The sequence below is a fragment of the Lissotriton helveticus genome, chromosome 2_1, assembly GCF_964261635.1.
Source record: "Lissotriton helveticus chromosome 2_1, aLisHel1.1, whole genome shotgun sequence".
NCBI lineage: Eukaryota > Metazoa > Chordata > Amphibia > Caudata > Salamandridae > Lissotriton > Lissotriton helveticus.
In genome coordinates, this window is record NC_136059.1 from 1758471466 (window position 1) to 1758498513 (window position 27048).

The following is a 27048-nucleotide window of genomic DNA, read 5'->3' on the forward strand; positions in this document are numbered from 1 at the left end:
AGGGTGATGGGTCGGAAGTTCTTGAGGTCGCTCGGATCCACGTTGGGTTTCTTGAGTAGTATATATTTATATTATATGTGTGTGTGTGTGTATATATATATATATATGTATATATATATATATATATATATATACACGTGTTTACCCACAAATGTATATATATTTTATAAGCAAAAATATATATATTCTTTTTTACGGAGAAGTTTTTCGAGCGCAATATATATATATATATATATATATATATATATATATATATATACACACACACACACACTCAAACACATGTATAATACCACAAAAATGCGTGGTAAAGGGCCACGATGCAATGCAACACATTGTATTATATATGTGGAAAAGGCATTCTTGGCAATGGCATGCTTTGTAAAGACATTCAACCTGTTTCTCCCACTTCTGAGCATGGACTGTTCGCCAGCAGGAGAGGGCCCAGAGAAGGTGTAATTTAGCATTCCAGAAAAGGATGAAATGTATAGGAGCCTTCAGACCCTTCAGTTTTTCTATAACAAGATAATTGGGTATAAGATCTCCTTTACCTTCCAGCATCACCTGATCTACAAAGTCATGGACATGTACGTTTTTGAAAAACTCAGTTCTGCAGAAACCCAACAACTAAATCCTGATTATATGCTTTGAGATAGTTGCTGAAACCCAATTAAACCAGCTTTGTGCCCAAGTGTTACCTAAGTCGTGAGGGGCTAAGTAGTGTTTGAAGCAGTTCACAGCAGACCTTTTGGGGATTAGCAGACTTAAAAGGAACATATTCTCTATATCTTGTGGAAAAAAATCAAAAAGAGATAGAGCTTGCATATGTTTGGCCATTAATAACAACAGCAGGCTACTCCAAGCAGACCAGTAATGCCAGCCACCTTTTAGAAGGGAAGCTTTATAAATCTTAGCAAACTTCCTGGTTATCCACACACAAATGAACATATGCACAAGTCCAGTTTCCTATTACCTGAAGTTAATGCAGGCAAAAGAGGTGTTCTACAAGGTACGTAAAGTGTAGGAGAAGCATTATTTTGACTAGTTTGTAGAGGCCAACTGTTGCTATGGGGAGGTTATTCCAATGCTTTAATACTGTAATAAAGATTTGATGTGAAAGTGCGTAGTGGGGATTTGGATAGTTTACACCCACGGTTAAGTGCACCCTTTTTCACCTTTATTGTCGTCCCATCAAGTTTCTCTGGTCAGAGCTTACTTTATATACACCAGTTTCGCTAAATCTGTCGGCCTCTGCCTCCAAGTTTAGCATGTTTGGCATAATGGAGGTATGGAATTGAATCTAAATCCTCTGAGTGTAACGTGTGTAACGTTTGTTTGTAGGTTAATGGATATCAAAGAGAAAATTAACCAGGTTAATGAAGAAATAAGACGTCTAGACATGGACCTTGAGGAGCACCAAGGTATTATCTTATTAAAAGCTGACCTGATTGAGGTATTTTAATGTCTTAAGATAGAAATGTTACTGTGTATGTGTATGTATGTTGTATTTGTGTAGCACAAACCCAGCCAAAGGCTGCAAAGCACTGTATGGTGTCAAAGTCAAAGATACGAGTGAATGGAGAGGTAGCTGGTAGACAGTTACTATATCATGAATTGATGTAGTGTTCTTTAAAGAGGACTGTCTTTAGGTATTTCCTAAATTGGAACTGGGTTTGGGGAAGTCCTGATAGATACAGAACTACTGTTCCAGTTCCTGGGTGCATAGATGAGAAGGGCTTGTTGTATAGTTCTGCACATCTTTGCCTCTAATATGATGAGGCAGGTGTGCCAAAAGCCTCTGAAGATGGGGACATTGTCATCAAGTTATGCAATGGAACTGGTTGTGTTAGCTTTGTAAATGATGCAGATCATTTTGAAGATCATACGAGCCAGTGGAGTTCCATCAGGATAGGAATGACTATTTATATTTCTTCTAACCCTGAATGAGAAATTTGCATCAAGTGAGATGCCCTTAGGCGGGCCAAGTATGGAGTGTGGGAGGCCTGGAGACTAATATTGCTACCATTGAGGTGCATGAGTACAAGGTCATAAACAGTAGTTTCCATATCATCATTTTCTGGAAGGAATAGCAATTCTTATTTAAGTGTTATGACTTTCAAATGTTCAAAATTGGCTCTTACACTATAGCGCTTATTATGTTATGAGATAGCTCTTGGGTTTGGGTTGGTAGTGATACAAAACTATGATCTCATTTGGGCATTGTCGTGACAATAACCATACATAAGAGATTAGTAAATTCTATGGTAGCCAGGTCACGAGGGGCAACAAAAGGCACTCAGCAATATATATGGGGAAAGTAGAAATCACAACTATATATAAGTGGTGCTCTAAGGAAAAGAGGGTTGATTACCAAAACAACCCTACTATGTCTCCCATAACGGAAGGAAAGAATATGTAAGCAAGCAAATCAGAGCACTCAAAATGGTAGAAAAACTGTCTCAAGTTCAGTAATAATAGATAACAGCCCACTTTTATCCAATTTCTCTGTTTGAGCCAGGATTGTGTTGTCCAAAATGTTCACATTGGGCTAGTAGAAATGCTCAAAGCCAGTATGCATTCCAAACAGAAAACAATGGTACAGCCAACATAGAACTTTACAGCCAACACCTGTTTCTTTGATAGGTAGGTAACACCTCGACTTCTTTTCCTCATAGCACTTGAGGCTGATTTTCTGCTTAGATATATAAAAGAAGTTGCTTTTTGAAAGCAGATTGAATTTCTTGATTACAAGATTTGTGATTTCCAGCTGCAACTTTTGTTATTAAAAATAAAGCAAAACAACCTTGCACTCCCGCAAGATTACACAAGCCTGTTACCATGCAACTAAATAATCTATTCATGTTACGTCCTTACAATCCAAGAGTTGACTAAATACAACCAACCACCCTTGCATGGATTTTGTACCGCCCCACCCACAGACAGGCTATCCATGACTGTTTCGTTTCCATGTTCTTATGTCATGTTATGTTATGTTATGCTTATTTGTATGGTGCACTTATCACCCTGGAGATTCTTGCAAAACTGAACTGATAGCCCAAATAGTGTGATGTTTGTGAACAGAAAATTATCACTGGATCAATCAGCATTCCATTGTTTAGAGATTCGCTTTACTGTTTCATTTACCACTTGCTCTGATATTTACACATATTCTTATCCTACAGAATCCTGATTACTCATGTAAACATATAGTCAGATGGGTATTCTTCTTGATTGGCAAATCGTTTCCATAATGCCAGTGACCCCTTCTATTCTGCAGAGATCCTTCTCATCAGTAGATCGGTAGCCTATTGTAACAGATGTTGCATCCACAATGCATATTTCCTGGGTATACTTGATTCTCAGCCTATAATTACAAACCTCTTTCCTAGTATTGGCTCCAGTGTAATAAACTTTTTGTTCTTCTTTGTTTTCCTTTTTATCAGGAGCATGCCCAACAAGCAGGCACTCAGTGTCATATCTGTTGGCCATCCCCTTATCTCTTTTCTATTTTTTATAACAAGCTTTATTTAGTTTTGTGTGCCGTCTAAACCGCACCAGTACAAGACCACACGCACATGGTTTCCCAGCACCGTATAAATGTTAAGGTTTAAGCAAGTCAACAAGGGTGACTGACAACTGCGAGCACATCACATGTCCCTGCTTCCCCTAATCAGTCCAAAGTACTCCCATCAGCTTCCCCATATCTTTGCATGCTTGTGGGGGCAGCCCCTTGCCTTGTATATCGGTTCTTCCTTCTTGGCGCACCAGCCCGTTGCCAGCCGCCAATCTGACAGCTTGGGCGGAAGTTTGTTTTGCCAGCAACGTGCAATGTCTCTTTTTGCCCAACATGCGGCCAGACCCACTAGTGTGTGTTCGCCCGATTTGCCAACCATATCCTCTTGGATCCCCAGAATAGCAATCCTGGTCATCAACCTGAGGGGGTTTTGAGGACCCCAGACAGCTCCCGTTCGATGGACTGCCATTATGTTGCTATATTGCATCTAGCAAACACAACAAGATGATGGACAGAGTGCTGAAACTTTTCAACCACTCACCCTCAGTCAAGAGATCTGGGTTAAATCCATTGTTCTTTTGCTCACTATGCAACCCCAGTTTGGACCCAGCCATATGCAAATCAGTCTTGACTCTGCTCCTCATGGGAACAGTCCAACCCGAACTGCCTGTCTATGTCCTCCCTGGACCGGAAACATGCTGGGACTGGTTTTCAGGGTGTATATTCCATTTTTGCATACATGCCAAAGCTGGAAGGGTGTTTAGCATGTAGTGTATAGAGAATTTAATGATATCAGCCTCAGCCATAATGAGAGGGCAAGGGTGCTGGGGGCCATTTTTTCGTCTCTCCACTCTGCGTCTTCCAATGTGCCCACCTACTCCTCCCATCTGTGCTTAAATGGTGTAAATTTATCAGGAGCACTGAAGATGAGTGATTTGTAAATCTGGGGAGCTCTGCGCTTCCCCGATTGGCCCATCAGGAGTTTGTCTTCTAAAGGGCTGAACTCCAGAATATCGTGTATGAGTTCTTGAAGGAAGCTTAAACCTTGTTTTAGAATGGGCCGATCAAGATAGTCCCACCTCAAGACTGTGGTGTCTCATGTTGCACCAGCTATTTCTGTGTCAAAAAGAGATGCGTGAGAAGAGCCTCCATCTCATTTTTGAAATGCATTATGTCAGTACGTTCTTATGCAAAGAACTTGAAGATGCTGATTCTTGCTCAAGTCCTTCAGGCTTGAAAAACTTTAGAACTGGCCAATATGCTTCAACCTCCAGGATCCTGCCAGCTTCCACATTTTAATTTGGCTCTTCCTCCAGATTTACCTCAGGTGTGCTTTGACAGGCTGATATTTCTAGCTTACTACATTTCCTTTTGGACTTCTTTCTGAACCACTTCAATTAAGCTCTCAGCAATGGTGGCTGCGCTTCTTCTCTGGACAGGTTTCTGTGATAAATCCCTCCTCTGGGATGAATAGCTCATGCAGGCAGCTGCTCCCTTCCTGGTTTCAGACTATCTTTCATTTAAAAAAAATATATTTTTATTAGTTAATTTTTTTATTGGAGCAATGGCACACATAACAACAAAGTTCAATTACAATACAACCATAAAGAACCAACTAAAACAATACATCACATGTTACAGTAGGTAAGTGTGCACTTCATCTCTGGTTCTAGCAGGCCGCAAGGATTTGCCCCTCACCACCCCGTCTCATCCCCTTCCCCTCCCCCAGCTAGTGCTTTACAATTTGTGCCATTAGTCCTCAACCATGTAAACATCCGAACCCCAAGTGCATGTGACATAGGCCTTTGTGCCCCACCTCTCATAACCTAGCTTCACCCCATAGAACCCTCAAGGTTGGGCCATTTCCTCCCCCATCATCCTCTGACTGCTGCCTCTGTGTGTCAGAACGTTCAGTACCCTGTAAATGCAGCCGCCGCTCACTACCTCCTTTTGTCTCTGTCTGCAAGACTTCTATGTGGCCCAAATTTCTAAGTCATCCAGCAATATATCATCCCTTTAATTGAGCTTCATGTGCGCCTCCCCCCGCTAGTGCCCCTTCTGTGACGTCTTTACACCACAGCAAGGTTGAAGGGGCCCTTGTGCTCAGCCACCCTATGGCCGCCCGCCTTTTGGCCAACACTAAGTCCAACTATAGCAACTTCAAATGCATCTTATCCCCTTGTGGTCGTTTAACACTGCCCAGCAAACACACCTGTTGCAGACTAATTTTAGTAGGACAGTGCCCTAGTGCACAGACCAGGATTCTTGAATACTATGCCAGAGTCTTACTTGGAATGCTGTCAAGACCTCCAATTCATTACAGTCCTTCTCAAAACGATATAGGGAGAGTGGGTGTAACCCATGCAGTATTACGGCTGCCTTTTTCAACACAGAGTGGTATCGAAAGCTCCACATTTTCTTATTTTATTGGAGTTCATGTCTTTGTGCATCTTCATTATCCCCTGATGTACCTGAGGATGAGGTTCATGTTATGGAGTCTGCACTACAATTAAAGCCAAGCATGGGAGAATTGCAGAACGTTGTCCCAGTCTCCAAAGAACTGTTTATTTGGTAGCCTTTATTTCACCCATTGCTATAGATGTGAGTTGCTACAAATTCTTTTTATTATTATTATTCGACATATTTTGTAAAGCCAATGGCTACCTAAAAAAGTTTACCCAACGCTTGCTCAGTGTGAAAAGAGGGTCAGACCAGTCTCGGAGAGAGGTGTAAAATTTATGAAAAGACCAGAGGTTGAAACAGCCACATTTTTAGTAATTTGCAAAACACAGACAGTGCCTGGCATCCTCAAAATGTCAAAAGCAAAGGCAAATTGTTCCAGGGTTTAGGTCCCAAGATGGAGAACGCTCAGCCTCCTTGGCAGGGTTTCCTAATTTTTGGGATTGCGGCCGGGCTAGGATGGCTGGGAAGTAACAAGCGTCCTGGTGTATAACAAGACATCTAGGATCTGAGATAGAGAGGTTCAGTGTTTGATAGGCACTTGTGCATGTAGCACAGCGCCTTGAATTGCACTCACCATTTGATGAGAAGGCAGTGCAGATTCCGTAGCATATTGGCAGTGGAGGCAAGTTTGGGAGGGTGGCTCAGAAGTCATGTTTTTTACAATCTAGAGGCATTTAAGCAGTGTTTTGGCCACACCCGAGTACAAGATGTTCCCATAGTCCAGCCTAGAAATTACTCAGGCCTGAATTACCGTTCTCTGGGCAGAGGTGGGGAGGCAGTAAAGGACCTTCCTGAGCCTTTTCAGGATGCCAAACTAGGTAGCAGCTACCCTATTAATTTGAAGGCTCATGGTGAGTTTGTCGTCCAACCAGACTCCCAGATTCTTTACGACTGGCACTGAACTGGGGGGATTGCCCATATTTGTAGGCCACATATGGGATCCTTAAAGATTGGGGGGTGTTGCCCTCCACTAGGACCTCCCTCTTGTCTACATTCAGTTTCTGTGAGTTGGCTCCCATCCATTGTGAAATTTGGGAGAGGCTAGAGTTGAGGGCCTTCACATTCCGATTGTCCTTGGCTGACAAAGAATTTGTGTATCATCTGCATAAGAGAAGAGTGTGAGCCCACAATTTTCCACTATCTTAGCTAATGGACGCATATATAGGTTGAAGAGTTAAGGACTCAAAGTGGATCTCTGCGGCTTGCCTGAAACTAGAGGGTGGAATTTTGACCTGTGTTGGTTAGTATACACCTGGAAGGTGTGGTCTGGGAAAAGAGATTGTTGCAAGGACAAAGCCAAATCTTGTACTCCCAAGATCTCTATCCTTTGTAGCAGCATGACATGATTTACCGTATTGAATACTGCACTGAGATCTAACCAAATCAATGCAGCCCGTCCACCATTATCCAGTAGAAACCTCAGGAACTTGGTGACACTGAGAAGAGCTGATTCTGTGCTATGGCCTGACCGAAACCCAGGTTGTGAGAGTGGAGCAGGCCATTGAGTTCCGAATAAGCTGTGAGTTGTTGGCTCACATGTTTCTCCAACAGTTTGGCAAAACAGGTAGCAAACATATAGGTCTGTAATTGGACCAAATAAGAGGATCCAAACAGGGTGTTTTCAACAAAGGGGTGACCTGCACCTTTTTCCAAGCTTTAGGAACAATACCCTCCGACAATGATGAATTCATTAATTGTGTAAGCTGCTTCAAGCCGGAATGGAAGAGCCTCCAAGTAATGTCAGAGGACAAGGATCCACAAGGATTGCTCTAGGAGAAGGCACATCCAAGGGCTGAAACCTCTGTATCATGCTATCCAAGCTATCCACCTTGGAGGGGGTTCTTGCCCCATTTCAGATGTCCCCAAGGTTCTTTGACAAACCTATAGATATAAAATAGATTTAGAAATTAATTTATGTTTTCTAAATACATTTTCAAAACTTTAAAAATGTTTTAAATAATTATGTGGTCAACTTCATGTTTAAAATATTTCTTTTGTATCAAACTGAGTTTTGTCAACTTTGACTAGGCCAGGAGGTTTCATTAGTAATCCACCGACTTGAAACAGCAGGTCCTGTTTAAACACCTTTAGGTAAAACAGAAGATTTATAAGGAAGACATTGGAGGCCATAGTAGGAAAAGGGTAGAATGTTTCTAACAGTATCCGTAATTTTAGTAAAACCTCTGTGGATATTTCTTTCCCAGAAGTCCCACCTTGTACATGCATGACATCCTAAGATCTTTATAAATACCTGCAGATAGTTTCAAAACTATTGCTGCATAGGAAGAGAAATAGCCAACTTTGCCATCAAGTGATAAGAAATCATAGTAAGTTTAGCATGAATAAACCTGGGAAATCCAGCACCAGTTAACAGCAGTACAAGAAGACCTGCAGGAGTCCGTGCCTCAAGACGTCTGTAAGGCACACAAAAAATAAGAATTACCCAAAGATGTAAAATGTTGCTGTATATGGTGCAAATAGCACACATCATTTGGAGTACAAAACAAGGACATATCTTCAGACTTGGTGGATAACTATATTCGGTTTCACAAAGAAGTACTTTTTGGTAGGATGTCAGACCCTGTTCAGGGGGCCACAGGGCAGACAGGAGCTACTGGGCCCCAGCTATGGTGATTTACACCATGTGTCACTGGTGTCCTGAGGTCTGTCTTACTACGGTTCTGCAAACTGGGCCAAGTAATTGCTTTCCGCAGTTGACTCTCATGGTAGCAAGAGTATGCAATAGGTAATGGCTAGTTTGCAGATGAGTTTAATAATCTTCATACTCACAAATTGCGTACTGGCAGAAGTTAGCATTCAAGCATCAGGATTCACCTTTGCGTGAATCAGGTACAGTCTCTCAGTTCATGCAAGCTCTCCTTATTACCTGCTCAACATTGTGGGTTTTGGTGGCTAGCGTGTTCAGAAGACCATCAGGCTTCACAGTCAGTGAAGGAGGGGTGCACATGGTAGCCTCTCCCCTCTCTTGACCCCCAGAGTTGAACAACATGTCAGACCTGCTTGTCTGTCACTCCTCTTTTCAGTAGTGGCCTCCAGAGTGTTGCTAGTGGGTGGTCTTCTTTAGCTGTTGCTCCTCTGGTCTATACAAGCTTGTACTCATCTTCAGGAGTGGCAGCTTCTGGAGGCAGGTGCTCGTCTGTGGCCATTGCGGCCTCTGGGCAAAGTCTGGTGGTGCAAGGCTTTACTCCCATAGAGCAGTCAGCTACTTCTGGGGCCTTCACACACCATGAACATGCTGGGGACAGTCTCCTCTTCTGTAAGGTCAGGTGCTCTCCTTTCCTCTGAGAAGACGGACTGGCTTCTGAGTTTTATGTAAACTATCAGCTTTTCCAGCAAGTTTCAGACTTGTCCCCTCACCTCTGAGCAGCTGCTTGTCATGCTGACACCAGCCATGGATCACATCAGCTTTTCGAATAGTCTGTGGAGCACTGTCTTCCTTGGTGAAGTAGATGGAGAATGTTGATCAACTGTCTAATGTTTCAGAACCGGTTTGGGTTGGTTTTCTTTCAGATTATATTTTCTTGCTGATCCTCAGATAAAGCGTTTGTCCACGGTGATGGCTCTCACTGAAGGTAGCAATGATGCTGGCTGCAGGCAGGAGTAACGAAAACAAGGGCACATTCGAGTGTAAGGTCTCAGCCTTCTTGAAGCAGTAATCAGGGACAAACAAAAGGTCAGGCCCTACCTAAACAGAAGAAACTGAAGACCAAACCTCACACCTACCACCTGCCAAATGACAATGCTCAGGAAGAAATAATCAGCAGCCTTTTGCTAACAAAGTCTTAGTTTAATTTCTACGGGTAGCCTAGCTTTGTCTTGCCTCTTTTCAATGTCTGGATCTCCAACCTCCAGTCAAATGAATGAAGGAAGTACACTTCCACTCTCTTTAGAAGCTATGTCACACGTCATCTTGTGCCATTCCAAATCAAAGGCCTTTGTACTCTCCGCCAGGTCACAGAAACGTTTCGGGAGCTAGCGTTACCTTGTACAAGTCTAGGCCTCTGTGCACGTGCTAGATTAGTGTGATGTCAGGACCAAACTAAAAGTCAAGATACCAGATTTACATTCAGTGGTGCACTCGAAGCAGGGGTATAAACCGTTTAATACTATTCAAAAGAAGAGAGAGGGGCACAATTCTGAGATTTTTTTGACTTGACTTGACTTGACAATTCTGAGATTACTCCAATGCTCTTTAAAGTTCTTTCATTTAAATATACACTCTGGCCAATGCAGGGTACATCTTCGTTCCAGCATAGAAGAACAACTGCTTTTGATTCATTTTTGACATGTTATGTTTTAGATTTCTGGTAGATGTTTTCCATTATTGTATCTTAGTGAAACATAAAAGAAACCCACACACCAAATAATGTCTCTTTTTCTGAGCCGCCTATACGATTTCAAAATACAACAATTTCTTTCTTTACCTCTATCTTTATATTACCATTGTTAGAAGCGGCTGTCTCTAGTTGGCAGAGGTATACACTTCTGACAAATAGGGACACACCTTTTCTAGTCAGGGCAAGGGGATCACACACTTAGATAACCCCTGCTCACCCCCTTGGTAGCTTGGCAAAGCAGACAGGCTTATCTCAGAGGCAGTGCGTTAAGCATTGATGACCACATGCAGTAATAAAGTGAATACACTACAAATGGACACGACACAGTAGTATTATAAAAATAAGGATTTTTATATAAGGCTTAGCACAAGACCAAATAACGACAAAAATATACCACAATCTTAATAAATACTCTTGGAAGGAAAAAATAATAGTTCAAGCGTAGTTTCTTCTTAGCACAAAGTCTTTAGTATCAAAAGCAACTCTTCTTCTCTAAAACACAGTTCTTGGCAACAATGTAACCCACACGGGAGTCACACGACGTCGAGGCAAAGTTAGTCCAAAGGTTCGGCGTCGACTGCGAGGAGCGCTACGTCGAGCCCGGAGTCGCACAGACCCCCACAACACAGTACCTTGGAAAAGTGAAGCACTCGATGATCAGCGGCGTCGAGATGTCCGGCGTCGCATCTTCGGCGTCGATCGGGCCTCGGAGTCGGGGCGATCTGCAGCGGCGTCGACCAAAGTCAGGCAGGAGCAGCGCTCACGAGGTGAAGCAGGATACGGCGTCGTCGATGTCGATGTTGCAAGAGTGAGCAGCGCTCACGGCGTCGAGAGGGCTCGAAGTCGATGCGATCAGCAGCGGTGCAGACACGAGGTCACTTGGAGCTGGAGCCGAACTCACTACTCACTTGCGTTGTTGCTAGCGTCGATCGGGCCCGGCGGCCGGCGTCGAGGAAGCGGGACACTGGAGCCGTTACTCACGATGTCGAGCTGGATTCGGCGGCGTCCGTCGGCGTCGAGTTTGCTGGATTCTTTCAGAGGTGCTGGATTCACAAGTTCCAGCAAACAGCACTTTAAGCAGATGAAGTCCTTTAGCCCTGTGACTTCAACAGGAGACTGGCACTCTTCCAGCCCTTGGAGATTTTCTTAGCAAAGATTGAGAGTACACACACAGTTCCTCTCTCCTGGTTCTTTGGCAAAAATAAAGAAGCAATGCAGGATTCCCCCAACAAACAGCACTCTGGCAGAAGGGGTAGGCAGTCCTTAGATCAGCAGGCTTCTTGTCCTTGGTTCAGGTTTCCTTGTCAGAAGTGATCTAAATTCTTGGTTCAGGGGTCCTTCTCTTATACCCCTTTTTGGCTTTGATCCCTTTGTCCATGCAGGGGAATTTCCCCCATCTTGGGTTTGTTGTGGGTGTTGCCAGGCCGAAGCACCTGGCCTATTCACTGTGCAGGGCAGAGTCTTCAGCCGCCCAGCAGGAGCGGAGCCAGCATTGTCACTGGCAGGGGCAGGGCCATCAGTTGCCCGGCAGGAGGTGGGCCAGGAAAGTCCCAGGCAGGCACAGAGTCATCAGTCGCCTGGCAGGGGGGCGGAGCCAGCATTGTATCAGGCAGGGCAGGCTATCAGGAGCTACTCTTCCCCTACTCTCAATGCAAATGCCCCACTCATCCCACACTGACTCATTCAGACCTCTGGAGCCACCCAGCTCCTGTCACACGCACACCAGAACCAGCAGAGACCGGTAGACAGTTAGACAAGAAAATAGCTACTTTCTAAAAGTGCTATTTTCAAACACAGAGTCCAAAAACCATCCCCACAAACGGATGCGTTATTAAACCCTGAGTTCAGGGATACCAAACTCGACATTGCACCATGCTCCCCGAGCCCGCTAGGATTATAGCATTAATAATCCTGGCAGCCCATTCTAACTGATGGAGAGCAGGTTACCTTACAATAGTGAAAAACGAATATGGCTGTAATTCACTATTAGGACATGCCAACCTTGTCAGGCTTGTCCTACCTTATGCTTACAATGCACCCTGCCCTTGGGCCTACCATAGGGGTGACTAACATGAAGTTAAGGGAAGGTTTAGGGACTGGCAAGTAGGTGTACTTGCACAGTCTGCGTGACAGTCAGACTGCACGTGGTCTAGCAATGGTAGACCTTCAGACATACTTTTACTAGGCCGCTCTTGTGGGTGGCACAACACGTGCTGCAAGCCCACGAGCAGCATTTGTATTTACAAGCCCTGGCACTCCTGGTGCACGCTACTAGGGACTGATAGTAAACCAAATAAGCCAAACATGGAATTCAATCAATACAGCAATTTCACATAGGGAGCACTTGCACTGTGGCACTGATCAGCAGTGGCACAGTGCCCAAAGCAATATACCAGCAAAAACATCGTAAACAGAGGAGGCAAACAGAAAAAATGGAGGAGAGACTCATGCCAATGATGCCAGGTCTAACACGTGTCCCCTCCAGCTGAAATGTGGGGAGAACTACCCTTACCCTAGGGAGTCCTCATCACTAAGGCGGAAAAATCTGGACAGACCATCAGCATTGGCGTGATCTGTGCCAGGGCGGTGTTCCACCGTGAAGTCCATCCCCTGTAGGGAAATGGACCACCTCAACAGCTTTGGATTCTCACCCCTCATCTGCATCAACCATCTGAGGGGCCTGTGGTCTGTCTGAACCCGGAAGTGAGTCCCAAACAGATAGGGTCTTAGCTTCTTCAGCGCCAAGACCACAGCAAATGCTTCTATCTCTATCGCACTCCACCTCTGTTCCCTGGGAAGTAACCTCCTACTGATGAAGGCTACAGGTAAGTCTCGGCCCTCTTCATTCACCTGAGCTAGAACAGCCCCCACGCCATGCTCTGAAGCGTCCGTCTGGACAACAAATTCTTTAGAAAAGTCGGGTGCCTGGAGTATGGGTGCTGTGCACATTGCAGTTTTCAGGGTGTCAAAGGCCGTCTGACAGGCGTCAGTCCAGATCACAAGTCGTGGCTGCTTCCTGGAAGTCAGCGAAGTCAAGGGGTGCACAATGTTACCATAATCCTTGACGAACCTCCTGTAATAACTTGTGAGACCCAAGAAGGCTCTCACCTGAGTCTGGGTTTTGGGCGGTGCCCATGCCAGGATGGTATCAATCTTGGGTTGCAGGGGGGCCACCTTGCCGCTCCCTACTTGGTGCCCCAAGTACACCACTGAACCCTGCCCAATCTGGCACTTACTGGCTTTGATTGTGAGGCCTGCTCTGTGCAGGGCCAACAACACTTCCTGGAGGTGGTGCAAGTGTTCCTCCCAGCTGGCGCTGAACACTGCGATGTCGTCCAGGTAGGCGGCACTGAAATCCTCCAGTCCAGCCAAGACCTGGTTGACCAACCTCTGGAAGGTGGCAGGGGCATTCTTCATCCCAAAGGGCATAACCCGGAATTGGTAGTGCCCATCTGGTGTGGAGAATGCTGACCTCTCCTTTGCCCCATCAGTCAAGGCGATCTGCCAGTACCCAGACGTTAGATCAAACGTACTAAGGTACCGGGCAGCCCCTAACCGATCTATGAGCTCATCAGCTCTGGGGATGGGGTGCGCGTCAGTCTTTGTGACTGAATTGAGTCCTCGGTAATCCACACAGAACCGAAGTTCCGGTGAAGCACCAGGCGCTGCAGCCTTTGGGACCAAGACCACTGGGCTGGCCCAAGGACTGCTAGAGGACTCAACCACCCCTAAGGCAAACATTTTGGAGACCTCCTCCTTGATGTATGCTCTGACCTTGTCAGTCACTCTGTAAGCCTTGTGCTTGACAGGAGTGCTGTCCCCGGTGTCCACATCATGGACACACCACTGAGTGACACCAGGAATCAAGGAAAACAGATCAGGGAATTGTCCCAACAATTGGCGACAATCCTGCTGCTGTTCAGGGGTCAGTGTGTCAGAGAGGACAACACCATCCACTGACCCATCTTGCTCTTTTGCAGACAGGAGGTCAGGAAGAGGCTCACTCTCCTCCTCCATTCCAGCATCTGTAGCTAGGAGCATGCCCACTTCGGACCTTTCTAAGTGGGGCTTTAAACGGTTGACATGCAGGACCCGCAAGGGGTTCCTGGGAGATTCCAAGTCCACCATGTAGGTGACATCGCTCTTTTTCTCCACAACCTTAAATGGTCCAGTCCATCTGTCCTTGAGCGCACAAGGTTCCACAGGGGACATGACCCAAACTTTTTGTCCAGGCTGAAGCTCTACCAGAGTGGCCTTCTGGTCGTACCACCGCTTCATCCCCTCCTGGCTGGCCTCCAGATTTGCCTGAGCAAGATCTCTGAAGCGCCTAGTCTGGTTCCTAAAGGCCAGCATGTAACTGTATACATCCTGGGGAGGTTTCCTGGGAGATTGCTCCCAGCCTTCTTTGACCAGACTCAAAGGTCCTCTTACCGGGTGACCATACAAGAGCTCAAAGGGGCTGAACCCTAGAGACTTTTGTGGCACCTCACGGTAAGCAAACAACAGGCATGGCAAGAGGACGTCCCATTTACGCCTCATTGGTTCTTCAAGACCCATAATCATGCCTTTAAGGGTACGGTTGAATCTTTCAACCAACCCATTACCTTGAGGGTGGTAAGGAGTGGTGAACTTGTAAGTCACCCCACACTCCTTCCACAAAGACTTCATATAGTTGGAAATGAAGTTGGTGCCCCGGTCTGACACCACCTCTCTGGGGAACCCCATACGGGAAAAAACACCCATCAGTGCCCGACCCACCACGGGGGCCGTCACCGTTCTAAGAGGGATGGCTTCCGGGTACCGTGTGGCATGGTCCACCAAGACCAGGATGAACCTGTTGCCCAGGGCTGTCTTGGGGTCCAGGGGCCCAACAATGTCAATCCCCACCCGGTCAAAGGGGGTACTGACCACGGGAAAAGGTTGGAGAGGAGCCTTCTGCTTCCGCCCGCTTTTCCCACTTGCCTGGCAAGTTTGACAGGTCTTGCAATGGATATCTGTATCCCTTCTCATCTGAGGCCAATAAAAATGGGTGACAAGCCTGTCATAGGTCTTGTCCTGCCCCAGATGTCCAGCTAACGGAACGTCATGAGCCAAACCCAGTAGGAAGGCTCTGAAGCGCTGGGGTACCACCAGCACACGGGCTGACCCAGGCTCAGCAGCCTTAGGCTCGCTATACAGGAGGTCGTTCTCCCAGTAAACAAAATGTGACCCTGACTGATCACCTGAGGTTTGGGCTGAGGCCTGCTGCCTCATACCCACAAGAGAAGGGCACACTTTCTGTTCTGCACAGAATTCCTCCCTGGAGGGACCACCATCCTGCTGCCAGTGGGTCAGCTCGGGCAGGTCTCCCAGTTCAGCAACTTGTTCACCTGTGGGTTCCAGGGCATATCCCTCAAGGTCTGCCTCCTCCTGGACCACGGGAACTATGGGGACGGTTTCCCGCGCCCCCTGCCTCTTCTCTTCACAGCTGGGTCCTGGGCCATACTTTCAGGCTCCAGAACACCATCAACACCCTTACTTGCTGTCATGGATCGAGTGGTTGCACACACCCACTCTGGCACACCCAACATTTTCAAATGTGTCTCCCTCTCCACCTTAGCCCAAGGGGAGTCTTCCAAATCATTGCCCAGGAGACAATCAACAGGCATGGCGGGCCTTACAGCAACTTGAAGAGTACCTGAAACTCCCCCCCATTCAAAGGAAACTTGAGCTACCTCACACTCTCTCTGGGAGTTGTCGGCAGCTATCACAGGGTAGAATGCGTGGGGAACAACCTGCTCTCTGGACACCAAGTGACATTTGACAGCTGTCACACTCGCTCCGGTGTCTCTGAGAGCTTCCACTCTATGGCCATTAATGGTCACCCACTGCCTATATTTCTTAGTGTTACTAGGCAGAGGGGGTGGAGGGACCAATTCCATGTCTCCTAGAGAGACCAGGGACATCTCTGCGGGACCCTCCCCTCCATGGGCAACCATCTCCTCCCCTCCCAGGGCTACACTCGCCAACTGACGGGGAGCTGCACGTGGTGGTGCAGTAGAGTTCTTCAAGGGACACTGAGGATCATAAAAACGGTGTTCCACCTGCTTACAAGCGAGGCAGGTCATGGGGCCCCTACGAACAGGTTTACCTGTCGGGGCCTCTGATTTCTTATCTGGGGGAGGCTGGGAACCCTTCCCTTGGTTCCCTTGGGGATTACTTTGGGGCCCTTTCTGGAACTCCCTCTGTTTAACCTTGTCCCCCCTACTCTTCTGCTGGGGACCCTGCCCACCTTTGGCTGAGTCTCCCACTGGACCCTTGTGGACCCTGGTACTGACCCAGCGGTCCGCCTCTTCAGCAAGTTTTCTAGGGTTAGATATCTTGCTATCAATAAGGTGCTGGCGCAGCTCTGGAAAACAGTTATTAGACAAGTGCTCCCAAGCAAACAAATCATAAAGAGCATCATAACTTTCCACTTTGCTGCCCTTTACCCAACCATCCATGGCTCTGCAAAAAAATGACACATATTCCACCCACGTCGTACCAGGCAATTTCTTACATTCTCTAAAGGCCTGTCTGTACTTTTCTGGGGTTAGGCCATACCTTAACATTAAAGCATCCTTCATATGAGCATAAGACATCCTATCCTCAACAGGCATGTCTAACAGGGTATCTCTTCCCTCATTCACAAAGCGACCCCACAACCCCGCTCCCCAATCCTTCTCAGGGACCCGGTGGGCCAACAAGGCTAACTCATATGCTTTAAGCCATTGACCAATATCTTCATTCTTCTGAAAATCTTTGATCACATCTTTGGGAAAATAAAACCTACTTTCTGCAGGCACAGATGGGATGCTGCCACCAGAGGGATTCAATTCTAACTCTTTAGCTTTGAGCTCCAACTCCCTCATCCTGGTATCACGCTCAAAAGCTAACTTCTCTCTTTCAAACTCTAACCTTTTGATCTCCATATCAGCTTCTCTCCTGCCTCTTGCATTCTCTATTTCCAACTGCCCATTTATCTTAAGTTTTGCCATCTCCATGTTGTATGCTCGCTCCTTCTCCCTTTCTTCTCTTTCTTCAGGAGAAAGACCTTTGGAGGAAACACTGCTGCCAGGAGAGGACACATGACCATTCACTGGTACTTCCTCCTCCCCTTCCCCTGGCGGTACCACCACCGCATCAGAGGGATCTCTGGCCTCTAACCAGGCCTCCAATGCTTTGAGATAATTTTCTTTAACTTTGAGGCCTGTTGTAGGAACTTTAAATTGCTTACAAAAGGATTTCAGATCCTGTAACTTGTAATCCTTTATCTTGCTCCTATCAAACTCCTCCACAACAGCAACAGGGGCAGTGACTCCGGCATCACTCATGGTCAAAACTGGCAGTTTCAAAAATCAAGTTTCCAGGAAAGCGGAGAACAAAAATAGAATATCCAACCAAAACAGATTGTGGCTGCGCTATGGTCTGCTTTCACTATGTAGCGTACACTAATCACTGCACATGGGTCATAAATGCAAAGTTCAAATCCCACCGCTGACCCACCAATGTTAGAAGCGGCTGTCTCTAGTTGGCAGAGGTATACACTTCTGACAAATAGGGACACACCTTTTCTAGTCAGGGCAAGGGGATCACACACTTAGATAACCCCTGCTCACCCCCTTGGTAGCTTGGCAAAGCAGACAGGCTTATCTCAGAGGCAGTGCGTTAAGCATTGATGACCACATACAGTAATAAAGTGAATACACTACAAATGGACACGACACAGTAGTATTATAAAAATAAGGATTTTTATATAAGGCTTAGCACAAGACCAAATAACGACAAAAATATACCACAATCTTAATAAATACTCTTGGAAGGAAAAAATAATAGTTCAAGCGTAGTTTCTTCTTAGCACAAAGTCTTTAGTATCAAAAGCAACTCTTCTTCTCTAAAACACAGTTCTTGGCAACAATGTAACCCACACGGGAGTCACACGACGTCGAGGCAAAGTTAGTCCAAAGGTTCGGCGTCGACTGCGAGGAGCGCTACGTCGAGCCCGGAGTCGCACAGACCCCCACAACACAGTACCTTGGAAAAGTGAAGCACTCGATGATCAGCGGCGTCGAGATGTCCGGCGTCGCATCTTCGGCGTCGATCGGGCCTCGGAGTCGGGGCGATCTGCAGCGGCGTCGACCGAAGTCAGGCAGGAGCAGCGCTCACGAGGTGAAGCAGGATACGGCGTCGTCGATGTCGATGTTGCAAGAGTGAGCAGCGCTCACGGCGTCGAGAGGGCTCGAAGTCGATGCGATCAGCAGCGGTGCAGACACGAGGTCACTTGGAGCTGGAGCCGAACTCACTACTCACTGGCGTTGTTGCTGGCGTCGATCGGGCCCGGCGGCCGGCGTCGAGGAAGCGGGACACTGGAGCCGTTACTCACGATGTCGAGCTGGATTCGGCGGCGTCCGTCGGCGTCGAGTTTGCTGGATTCTTTCAGAGGTGCTGGATTCACAAGTTCCAGCAAACAGCACTTTAAGCAGATGAAGTCCTTTAGCCCTGTGACTTCAACAGGAGACTGGCACTCTTCCAGCCCTTGGAGATTTTCTTAGCAAAGATTGAGAGTACACACACAGTTCCTCTCTCCTGGTTCCTTGGCAAAAATAAAGAAGCAATGCAGGATTCCCCCAACAAACAGCACTCTGGCAGAAGGGGTAGGCAGTCCTTAGATCAGCAGGCTTCTTGTCCTTGGTTCAGGTTTCCTTGTCAGAAGTGATCTAAATTCTTGGTTCAGGGGTCCTTCTCTTATACCCCTTTTTGGCTTTGATCCCTTTGTCCATGCAGGGGAATTCCCCCCATCTTGGGTTTGTTGTGGGTGTTGCCAGGCCGAAGCACCTGGCCTATTCACTGTGCAGGGCAGAGTCTTCAGCCGCCCAGCAGAGCGGAGCCAGCATTGTCACTGGCAGGGGCAGGGCCATCAGTTGCCCGGCAGGAGGTGGGCCAGGAAAGTCCCAGGCAGGCACAGAGTCATCAGTCGCCTGGCAGGGGGGCGGAGCCAGCATTGTATCAGGCAGGGCAGGCTATCAGGAGCTACTCTTCCCCTACTCTCAATGCAAATGCCCCACTCATCCCACACTGACTCATTCAGACCTCTGGAGCCACCCAGCTCCTGTCACACGCACACCAGAACCAGCAGAGACCGGTAGACAGTTAGACAAGAAAATAGCTACTTTCTAAAAGTGCTATTTTCAAACACAGAGTCCAAAAACCATCCCCACAAACGGATGCGTTATTAAATCCTGAGTTCAGGGATACCAAACTCGACATTGCACCATGCTCCCCGAGCCCGCTAGGATTATAGCATTAATAATCCTGGCAGCCCATTCTAACTGATGGAGAGCAGGTTACCTTACAATAGTGAAAAACGAATATGGCTGTAATTCACTATTAGGACATGCCAACCTTGTCAGGCTTGTCCTACCTTATGCTTACAATGCACCCTGCCCTTGGGCCTACCATAGGGGTGACTAACATGAAGTTAAGGGAAGGTTTAGGGACTGGCAAGTAGGTGTACTTGCACAGTCTGCGTGACAGTCAGACTGCACGTGGTCTAGCAATGGTAGACCTTCAGACATACTTTTACTAGGCCGCTCTTGTGGGTGGCACAACACGTGCTGCAAGCCCACGAGCAGCATTTGTATTTACAAGCCCTGGCACTCCTGGTGCACGCTACTAGGGACTGATAGTAAACCAAATAAGCCAAACATGGAATTCAATCAATACAGCAATTTCACATAGGGAGCACTTGCACTGTGGCACTGATCAGCAGTGGCACAGTGCCCAAAGCAATATACCAGCAAAAACATCGTAAACAGAGGAGGCAAACAGAAAAAATGGAGGAGAGACTCATGCCAATGATGCCAGGTCTAACAACCATGCTTTCTATAAGTCGTATTTGAACTATTGGCTACGGACCTATTACTTTTGAAACCTGGCATATCAATGAAGACAAGGCTTAATTGGTTTGGCGTCATGAAAATGTGATGCATTCCACAGCTGTACTGCCAAAGGTGTACAGTGGCTTCTGGGGACATGCAGGAGGGTGCAGAGCATGGACAAAGGACAGAGCCTATGAAGCCCCTACTGCACATGGCCAAATGCTTGTGGAGTGGCCTCTATGGGCATGAGGGCTGGCCTACCCAACCTCGAATCTTTACATTCAAAGGCCAAGCACAGTTCCATCTTTTATGGCACTTAGTATGGCTCCATGCAAGGCCTGGGGCCTTTTACAAAGGCCATGCAGCATGACATTAGTGGACACGGGGATTGGAAACAGGGGTTGGCTTTTGGGCCAGCACCCACTTTAAATGGTCAAAACCCATGTACAATGGTTATTTGTTTTGTTAGGGACTCATATATGCCATTAATACACCTCAAACGTACACTTACACTTTGTTAAAGGGAAATTATGATTAAAGCCTCAGAAGTCTCTGCTAGGTACCTGCTTTGAGAAAGTTGCTAGCTGGGTGAGTAGCTCTTGCCTCAAACTAAACAGAGGAAAAAAGGAGATTATGATTCTCTGTAATAACTTCAATGCCTCCTTGAGTTCGGGGTGGCTAAGCTGATTGGGCTCCCCTCTTTCCCCAAAAACAGCCATAAAGAGTTTGGTAATGTGGTTGGACATTTCCTTCAATCTGGACATCCAAGCATCAAAGTTAGCAGCCTTTGCTATGTTATGCTAGGAAGCCGTTTGCTATGTTATGTTAGGAAGCTACGAAACATCCTTCCCCCCCTTTCTTTTATCGTCGAAGAGATTGGCTGTCCAGGCTCTGGTTCTCTCGTGCCTGGACTATGGTAACTTTCTTTATCTGGTTGCACCAAGGGCTACAATAAGGAAGTTGCAGGTGGTACAGAATTAGGCTGCCTGGATTTTGTACAACCTTCCAAAACATCAGTCTGCCCAATCAGCCTTGAGCACCCTTCATTGGCTTCCAGTGGCTGAGAGAATCAAATGTAAATTACTTTGCAGCATCCATAGGGCACTCTGCAGTAAATGGCCTTCAATCATTCATCCCTTGGTATCGCCCTACTTCCCTGGCAGAACTCTGCACTCTTCAAATGCACATCTGGTCACAGGCCCTTAGTTTGAAGGGCAAATTAGGGAGGTCGCTCCTTTGTTTATAATGCGGCTAAACTTTGGAATAGTCTTCCCTACTCATTGGATGCGAAATAAGGAATTTCCCTTTCGCAAATCATTAAAGTCCTGTCTCTTCCAGAATAGCTCACTCTAGGTTCCTCTATCTGCCTGTGCCACACTATCAGCGCTGGGATGCCCACGGGTAGCTGTGCACTATATAAGTGCTACATAGAATAAAATAGAAGATAAAAACATTGTTTAAAAAGTATTTAAAAATTCATAAAAAAGCTTCACCTGGAAGGATGATTTGGCTTTGACATAAAAAGCGAAAACAGGCAAATAAGTGCAAATTATTTTTGGTAACACAGTTATAACTCACCCTCAATGCACTGCTCATGACCACACACATAATTTCATGATGACATCATCAATGAGATTATTGGAGATGCCACATATCACCTCACCATTAACATAATGAATGACATCATGTGGCTATGGGATTTGCTTCATCGTTATTTACTGGAAGTGTGTGACATTGCAAACACAATTCATAGGTTTGTTTGTACGGTGATAACATAATTTTCCAATAAATGGTCCTTCTAAAACACTTTGTTTTTGGGTTAATATTGTGCAATAATGCACCACTTGGTTTGCCTGTTAAGGTATGATAATATTTGTATATAAGCAGTAATCATATAATTATTTTTTGACTGAGAATTTGCTGCGTCTACCAGATATACATACACAATATGCTTGATCTAAATTCTCCTTTGTGAACTCGCCTGGTGGCATATGTGGGCTCTGCAGTGGAATCTGAGGTTCTTGTAGGCCCAGCACCAAGGAAACTTATTGGATGCCATTCTTATTTTGGAGGAGACTGCACATGATCTGCAGTGGTGGCTGCACGACTTCAATTGGGCCAGAGGCAAGCCCCTCTCCATTCCCCACCCAGAACTGACGGTGGTGACAAATGCTTCACAGCTTCACAAGCCACAAGTACTTTACTACAGGCCAATTCAAAATTTTACTTGCACAAGCATAACATGTTCAATTCAATAGGCCTTGTGAAGCAAATGCATACAGTAATGATTTGGGTACATATGAATTGCTATGATTAGTTTTAATGAATTGTTTCGGGCACGAATTTTCTTTTTTTTCTTTTATGCATTTGCACTTTAGAATGTAACTTGGTGTAGTATGCATATATTGATGGTAGTGATATGTTTGTAGGGAAAAGGTTACTAAAAGGTACTTTCCGTTACATAAAAGGCTTCACTAGGTTACATAAGCACTTGCACTTTAACTTGAGACTTCTCTTTTAACTTTAAAAAATTATTTTATAATGAATACAAGTAATGATGCGCCCATGAAATAATAATTTTTTTTAAATAGTTTGTAATGTGGAAATCATGATATGTTGTATTCATTTAGCATTTGCACTTTATAGTGAAGCCACTATTGATAGAGTATAAAAGAGGTGAAAAAAGATGTATATTTTGCACTAAAGCACTTGCACTTTATTTTTGCTAGTATTTGCACCCGACTCAAAAAGGCACTGGCCAGAATAATATGTTGTTGCCAAAAATCTGGAACATGTTTAGGCATTTGCACTTTACATTTCTAAATAGGCACTGATAAAAATGGATTATTTTGTGGTATTTTAGATATAATCTAGTGTTTTAAATTGTGAGGAATGTAATTTTCCCACTATAAATATGCACTTTATAATCTATGAAACCACTCTATATTGAAATGAAATCTGCTGCTATTTCTTTTGAAATGTTTGGAAAGAAAACATGTTTAAATATGGCTACCGCAAATCTATAAGCTTAGTCCTGTTTCTATAGCATGTTTTGTCCCCTCTCAGTGTTTACTGTGGAGTATTTTAATGAAAAACAAGCATTGAAAATGCAATAGGTCTCGCAATAGAAGAGTTTAACTTTTTTCGTTTTGCAAATGGATGAGTGGCGTTGCGTGGATGAGTGGCGTTGCGTGGATGAGTGGCGTTGCGTGGATGAGTGGCGTTGCGTGGATGAGTGGAGTGTGAGTGGCGTTGCGTGTGTGAGTGGCGTTGCGTGTGTGAGTGGCGTTGCGTGTGTGAGTGGCGTTGCGTGTGTGAGTGGCGTTGCGTGGGTGAGTGGGGTTGGAATGCAATAGGTTTCGCATTAGAAAAGTTGTAGTTATTGGTCTTGTAAATGACATAATTTATTTATTTTTTCGTTGTTAAAATTGCTAAATTGATGGCTTTGTCATTTACAATGCCAATAGTTATAACTTTTGCGAATGTGACACCTATAGCATTTGGAATGCAACATGTTTTGTATTTACGTGACTTATATGGCAGCTCTGGTCGTTATGCTACATCTCTAGATAGTTTTATCTTTCGCAAATGTGACACCTATTGTAACACAATATGTGTTGTGAGGGTGAGTGAGGGTGAGGGGTTGAGGGTGAGGGGTTGAGGGTGAGGGGTTGAGGGTGAGTGAGGGTGAGTGAGGGTGAGGGGTTGAGGGTGAGGGGTTGAGGGTGAGTGAGGGTGAGGTGTTGAGGGTGAGTGAGGGTGAGGGGTTGAGGGTGAGTGAGGGTGAGGGGTTGAGGGTGAGGGGTTGAGGGTGAGTGAGGGTGAGGGGTTGAGGGTGAGTGAGGGTGAGGGGTTGAGGGTGAGGGGTTGAGGGTGAGTGAGGGTGAGGGTGGGTGAGGGTGGGTGAGGGTGGGTGAGGGTGGGTGAGGGTGGGTGAGTGTGGGTGAGGGTGAGGGGTTGAGGGTGAGTGAGGGTGAGTGAGGGTGAGGGGTTGAGGGTGAGTGAGGGTGGGTGAGGGTGAGGGGTTGATGGTGAGTGAGGGTGAGGGTGAGTGAGGGTGAGTGAGGGTGAGTGAGGGTGAGGGGTTGAGGGTGAGTGAGGGGTTGAGGGTGAGTGAGGGTGAGGCTGAGGGGTTGAGGGTGAGTGAGGGTGAGTGAGAGTGAGGGTGAGTGGTGGGTTGAGGGTGAAGGGTTGAGGGTGGGTGAGGGTGAGGGGTTGAGGGTGAGTGAGGGTGAGGGGTTGAGGGTGAGTGAGGGTGAGGCGTTGAGGGTGAGTGAGGGTGAGTGTGGGTGAGGGTGAGGGGTTGAGGGTGAGTGAGGGTGAGGGTGAGTGAGTGTGAGGGGTTGAGGGTGAGTGAGGGTGAGGGGTTGAGGGTGAGGGGTTGAGGGTGAGTGAGGGTGAGGCTGAGGGGTTGAGGGTGAGTGAGGGTGAGTGAGAGTGAGGGTGAGTGGTGGGTTGAGGGTGAAGGGTTGAGGGTGAGGGGTTGAGGGTGAGTGAGGGTGAGGGGTTGAGGGTGAGTGAGGGTGAGGGTGAGTGAGGGTGAGTGAGGAAAGTATGTTAATAAAAATAAAATAAAATACTGGTGGTTGTGAGTGGGAAGCGGTATACAAACGAGGGAGCAAGAAAGCAAATGGTCTCCGACGAAGTGCTGAGAAAAAATTGATATAGAGTAAACACTTGTATAAAATTCAAAATAAGCTATATATAGATTTGTCACAACTACACAAAAACTATAGTTCATCAAAATGTGCTCCAAGTCGCAGCACAGTGCAAGTGAACAAGTATTAGGTGCATGGAGAAAGTTAATTAAAAAGAGAAACAACGTCTCTTTTTTGGCTTCTACAATAAATTATTTGCAAGGGCACCGACTTCACCCAATGTGAAGGCTGCAATGCATAGAATTATTTGCAAACGGTATCAGTGGAAGCATAAGCGTTTTGACCCCTTGCAACACCTTTTCATGTGTCTTCATCAAGACAAACTAAATGTAGCATACTACAATATAAAAAGGTATAGTTATGGGCCCTACCAATGGCAGCTAGAAGACTATGAACTGCTGAGGTAGCTACACATCTTACCTCTACTACAGCAGTCCAACAGTATCCAGAAGATTAAATAAGAAATATGTTTCATAATACACACAAAATGCAAGTGTTAATGATTAAGTGCCAACGGTCACACCAGTAGACTCCTGCTGAAATTAAGCCCCCAGCCCAAGAACGCGCTCATTCTGGGCGCTGCCTACAAAGGTTCTAAGTAGAAGCAGCGCTTACAAACATTATTGTATCTATTAGTTTGAACAGTTCCACCTGTGCCCGTTAAAGGTTTGTTTAGATAAATGAAAACAACTTTTAAATTCAGAAACGTGAAAACAGAAAATGAATTTACATCCTTCACATTTACAGGTAACCCGCAATCCACCAGGTGCCAATGTTAATTATTTACAGAGGCAAAAAAAAAGAAGGCCAGAGAGACGTGGAAGTGTGCCTTTGTCACAGTGTGTATCGCAGTTTGTCAAAAGGGAAGTAGTTATAACAACGTGCTCAGCTCACTGTGATACATGTTGGAGTGTTGGATATTTCTATTGCCACCCAATTATTAAAGTAAGTCAGTTATTGCGACCTGCACAGTGAGGGGTACCGAATGTGCTTTATGAATTACACTTTATTATGCGTGAATGTGAGGAGCACAGATAGGCATGAAATTCACCAGTAAAAGAAGCGCGGACACAAAAGTGAAAGCGACCTCGACTGCACTGTGTTAATTAGTGGTAAAATCTTCAACAACAGGGGAGGAATGCAGCTGTGTGCCACTGCTCTCTCCCGAGATCCAAACGCCATGGGAAGGAATGTTTAGAGAGGAGTGAAGGGGGCGGGTGAGGAGCCAGTGAACGGAGATAGATTGCAGTGATAAGAAGCAGTACACAGACTGTTTACTGTAGAGCTGTTTGTTAGAAGTATGGGAGAGGTGCTGGGTCTGCCTCCTATTACAGTGAGGGGGCTGGTGTGCTTCCTGTGTGGGCAGCACAAGAGCACAAATGTTGCCGTGGCCCAGACACCTAGGATGAATAACATAATAAGCAGAACACAGATAACTTACACTTTTGGGTGTTAAAAAACGGAAACAGCATATTCCTTAAGTAATATGTATTACAACATGCCCAGAGTAAGCGCCAGGAATTAAACGCCAATGTGCGCACCGGTAAACCCCGGCTGAAATTAAGCCCTAGCACAAGAACACGCTCAGTATAGGCCCTGTCTACAAAGGTTCGAACTAGAAGCAGCGCTTGCAAACATGATTGTATCCACAGTGAGAACAGTTACAACTGTGCCAGTAAAAGGTTTGTTCAGATAAATGAAAACAAACTTTTAAATTCAGAAACGTCAAATCAGAAACTAAAATTAGATCGCTTCACATTTACAGGTAACCCGCAATACCTCAGATGCTAAATTTTAATTATTTACAGAGACAAATTAAGACGAGGCCAGAGAAAGGTGGGAGCGCGCAATGTACCTTGGACTAGCACTACCCTTCCCTAAGAAATATAATCATAATACGCCCACAATGCAAAAGTAAATGACAAGCTGCGAACAAAGCATCCGAAAGCAGCCTAAAGGGGAGAAAGGAGGGGTGAGTGTAAGCCGAGGTGACAATAAGGGCCGCTGTGGAGGGGGAGGGGCGAGCCAGCAATGCGGAGGAAGATATAACAAACAAGGAAGAGAAAATAAACAAGAGATGTTACCACTGTTGCTGACTGTGGGACTTTTGTGGGGGCTACGGTACAGTACACACAGAAGTTGAGAAAATGGCAGCTTAT

General features: G+C 45.9%; 1 protein-coding gene across 1 annotated transcript in view; it reads left to right on the forward strand.

Annotated features, from left to right (window-relative positions):
- The window catches only part of IFT74 (intraflagellar transport 74), a 452022-nt gene that overhangs the window by 313116 nt on the left and 111858 nt on the right, over window positions 1-27048 (forward strand). The window contains exon 13 of the mRNA XM_078676711.1: window positions 1342-1421. Coding sequence (XP_078532837.1) covers window positions 1342-1421 — 80 coding nt within the window. The remainder of the gene's footprint in view (window positions 1-1341; window positions 1422-27048) is intronic.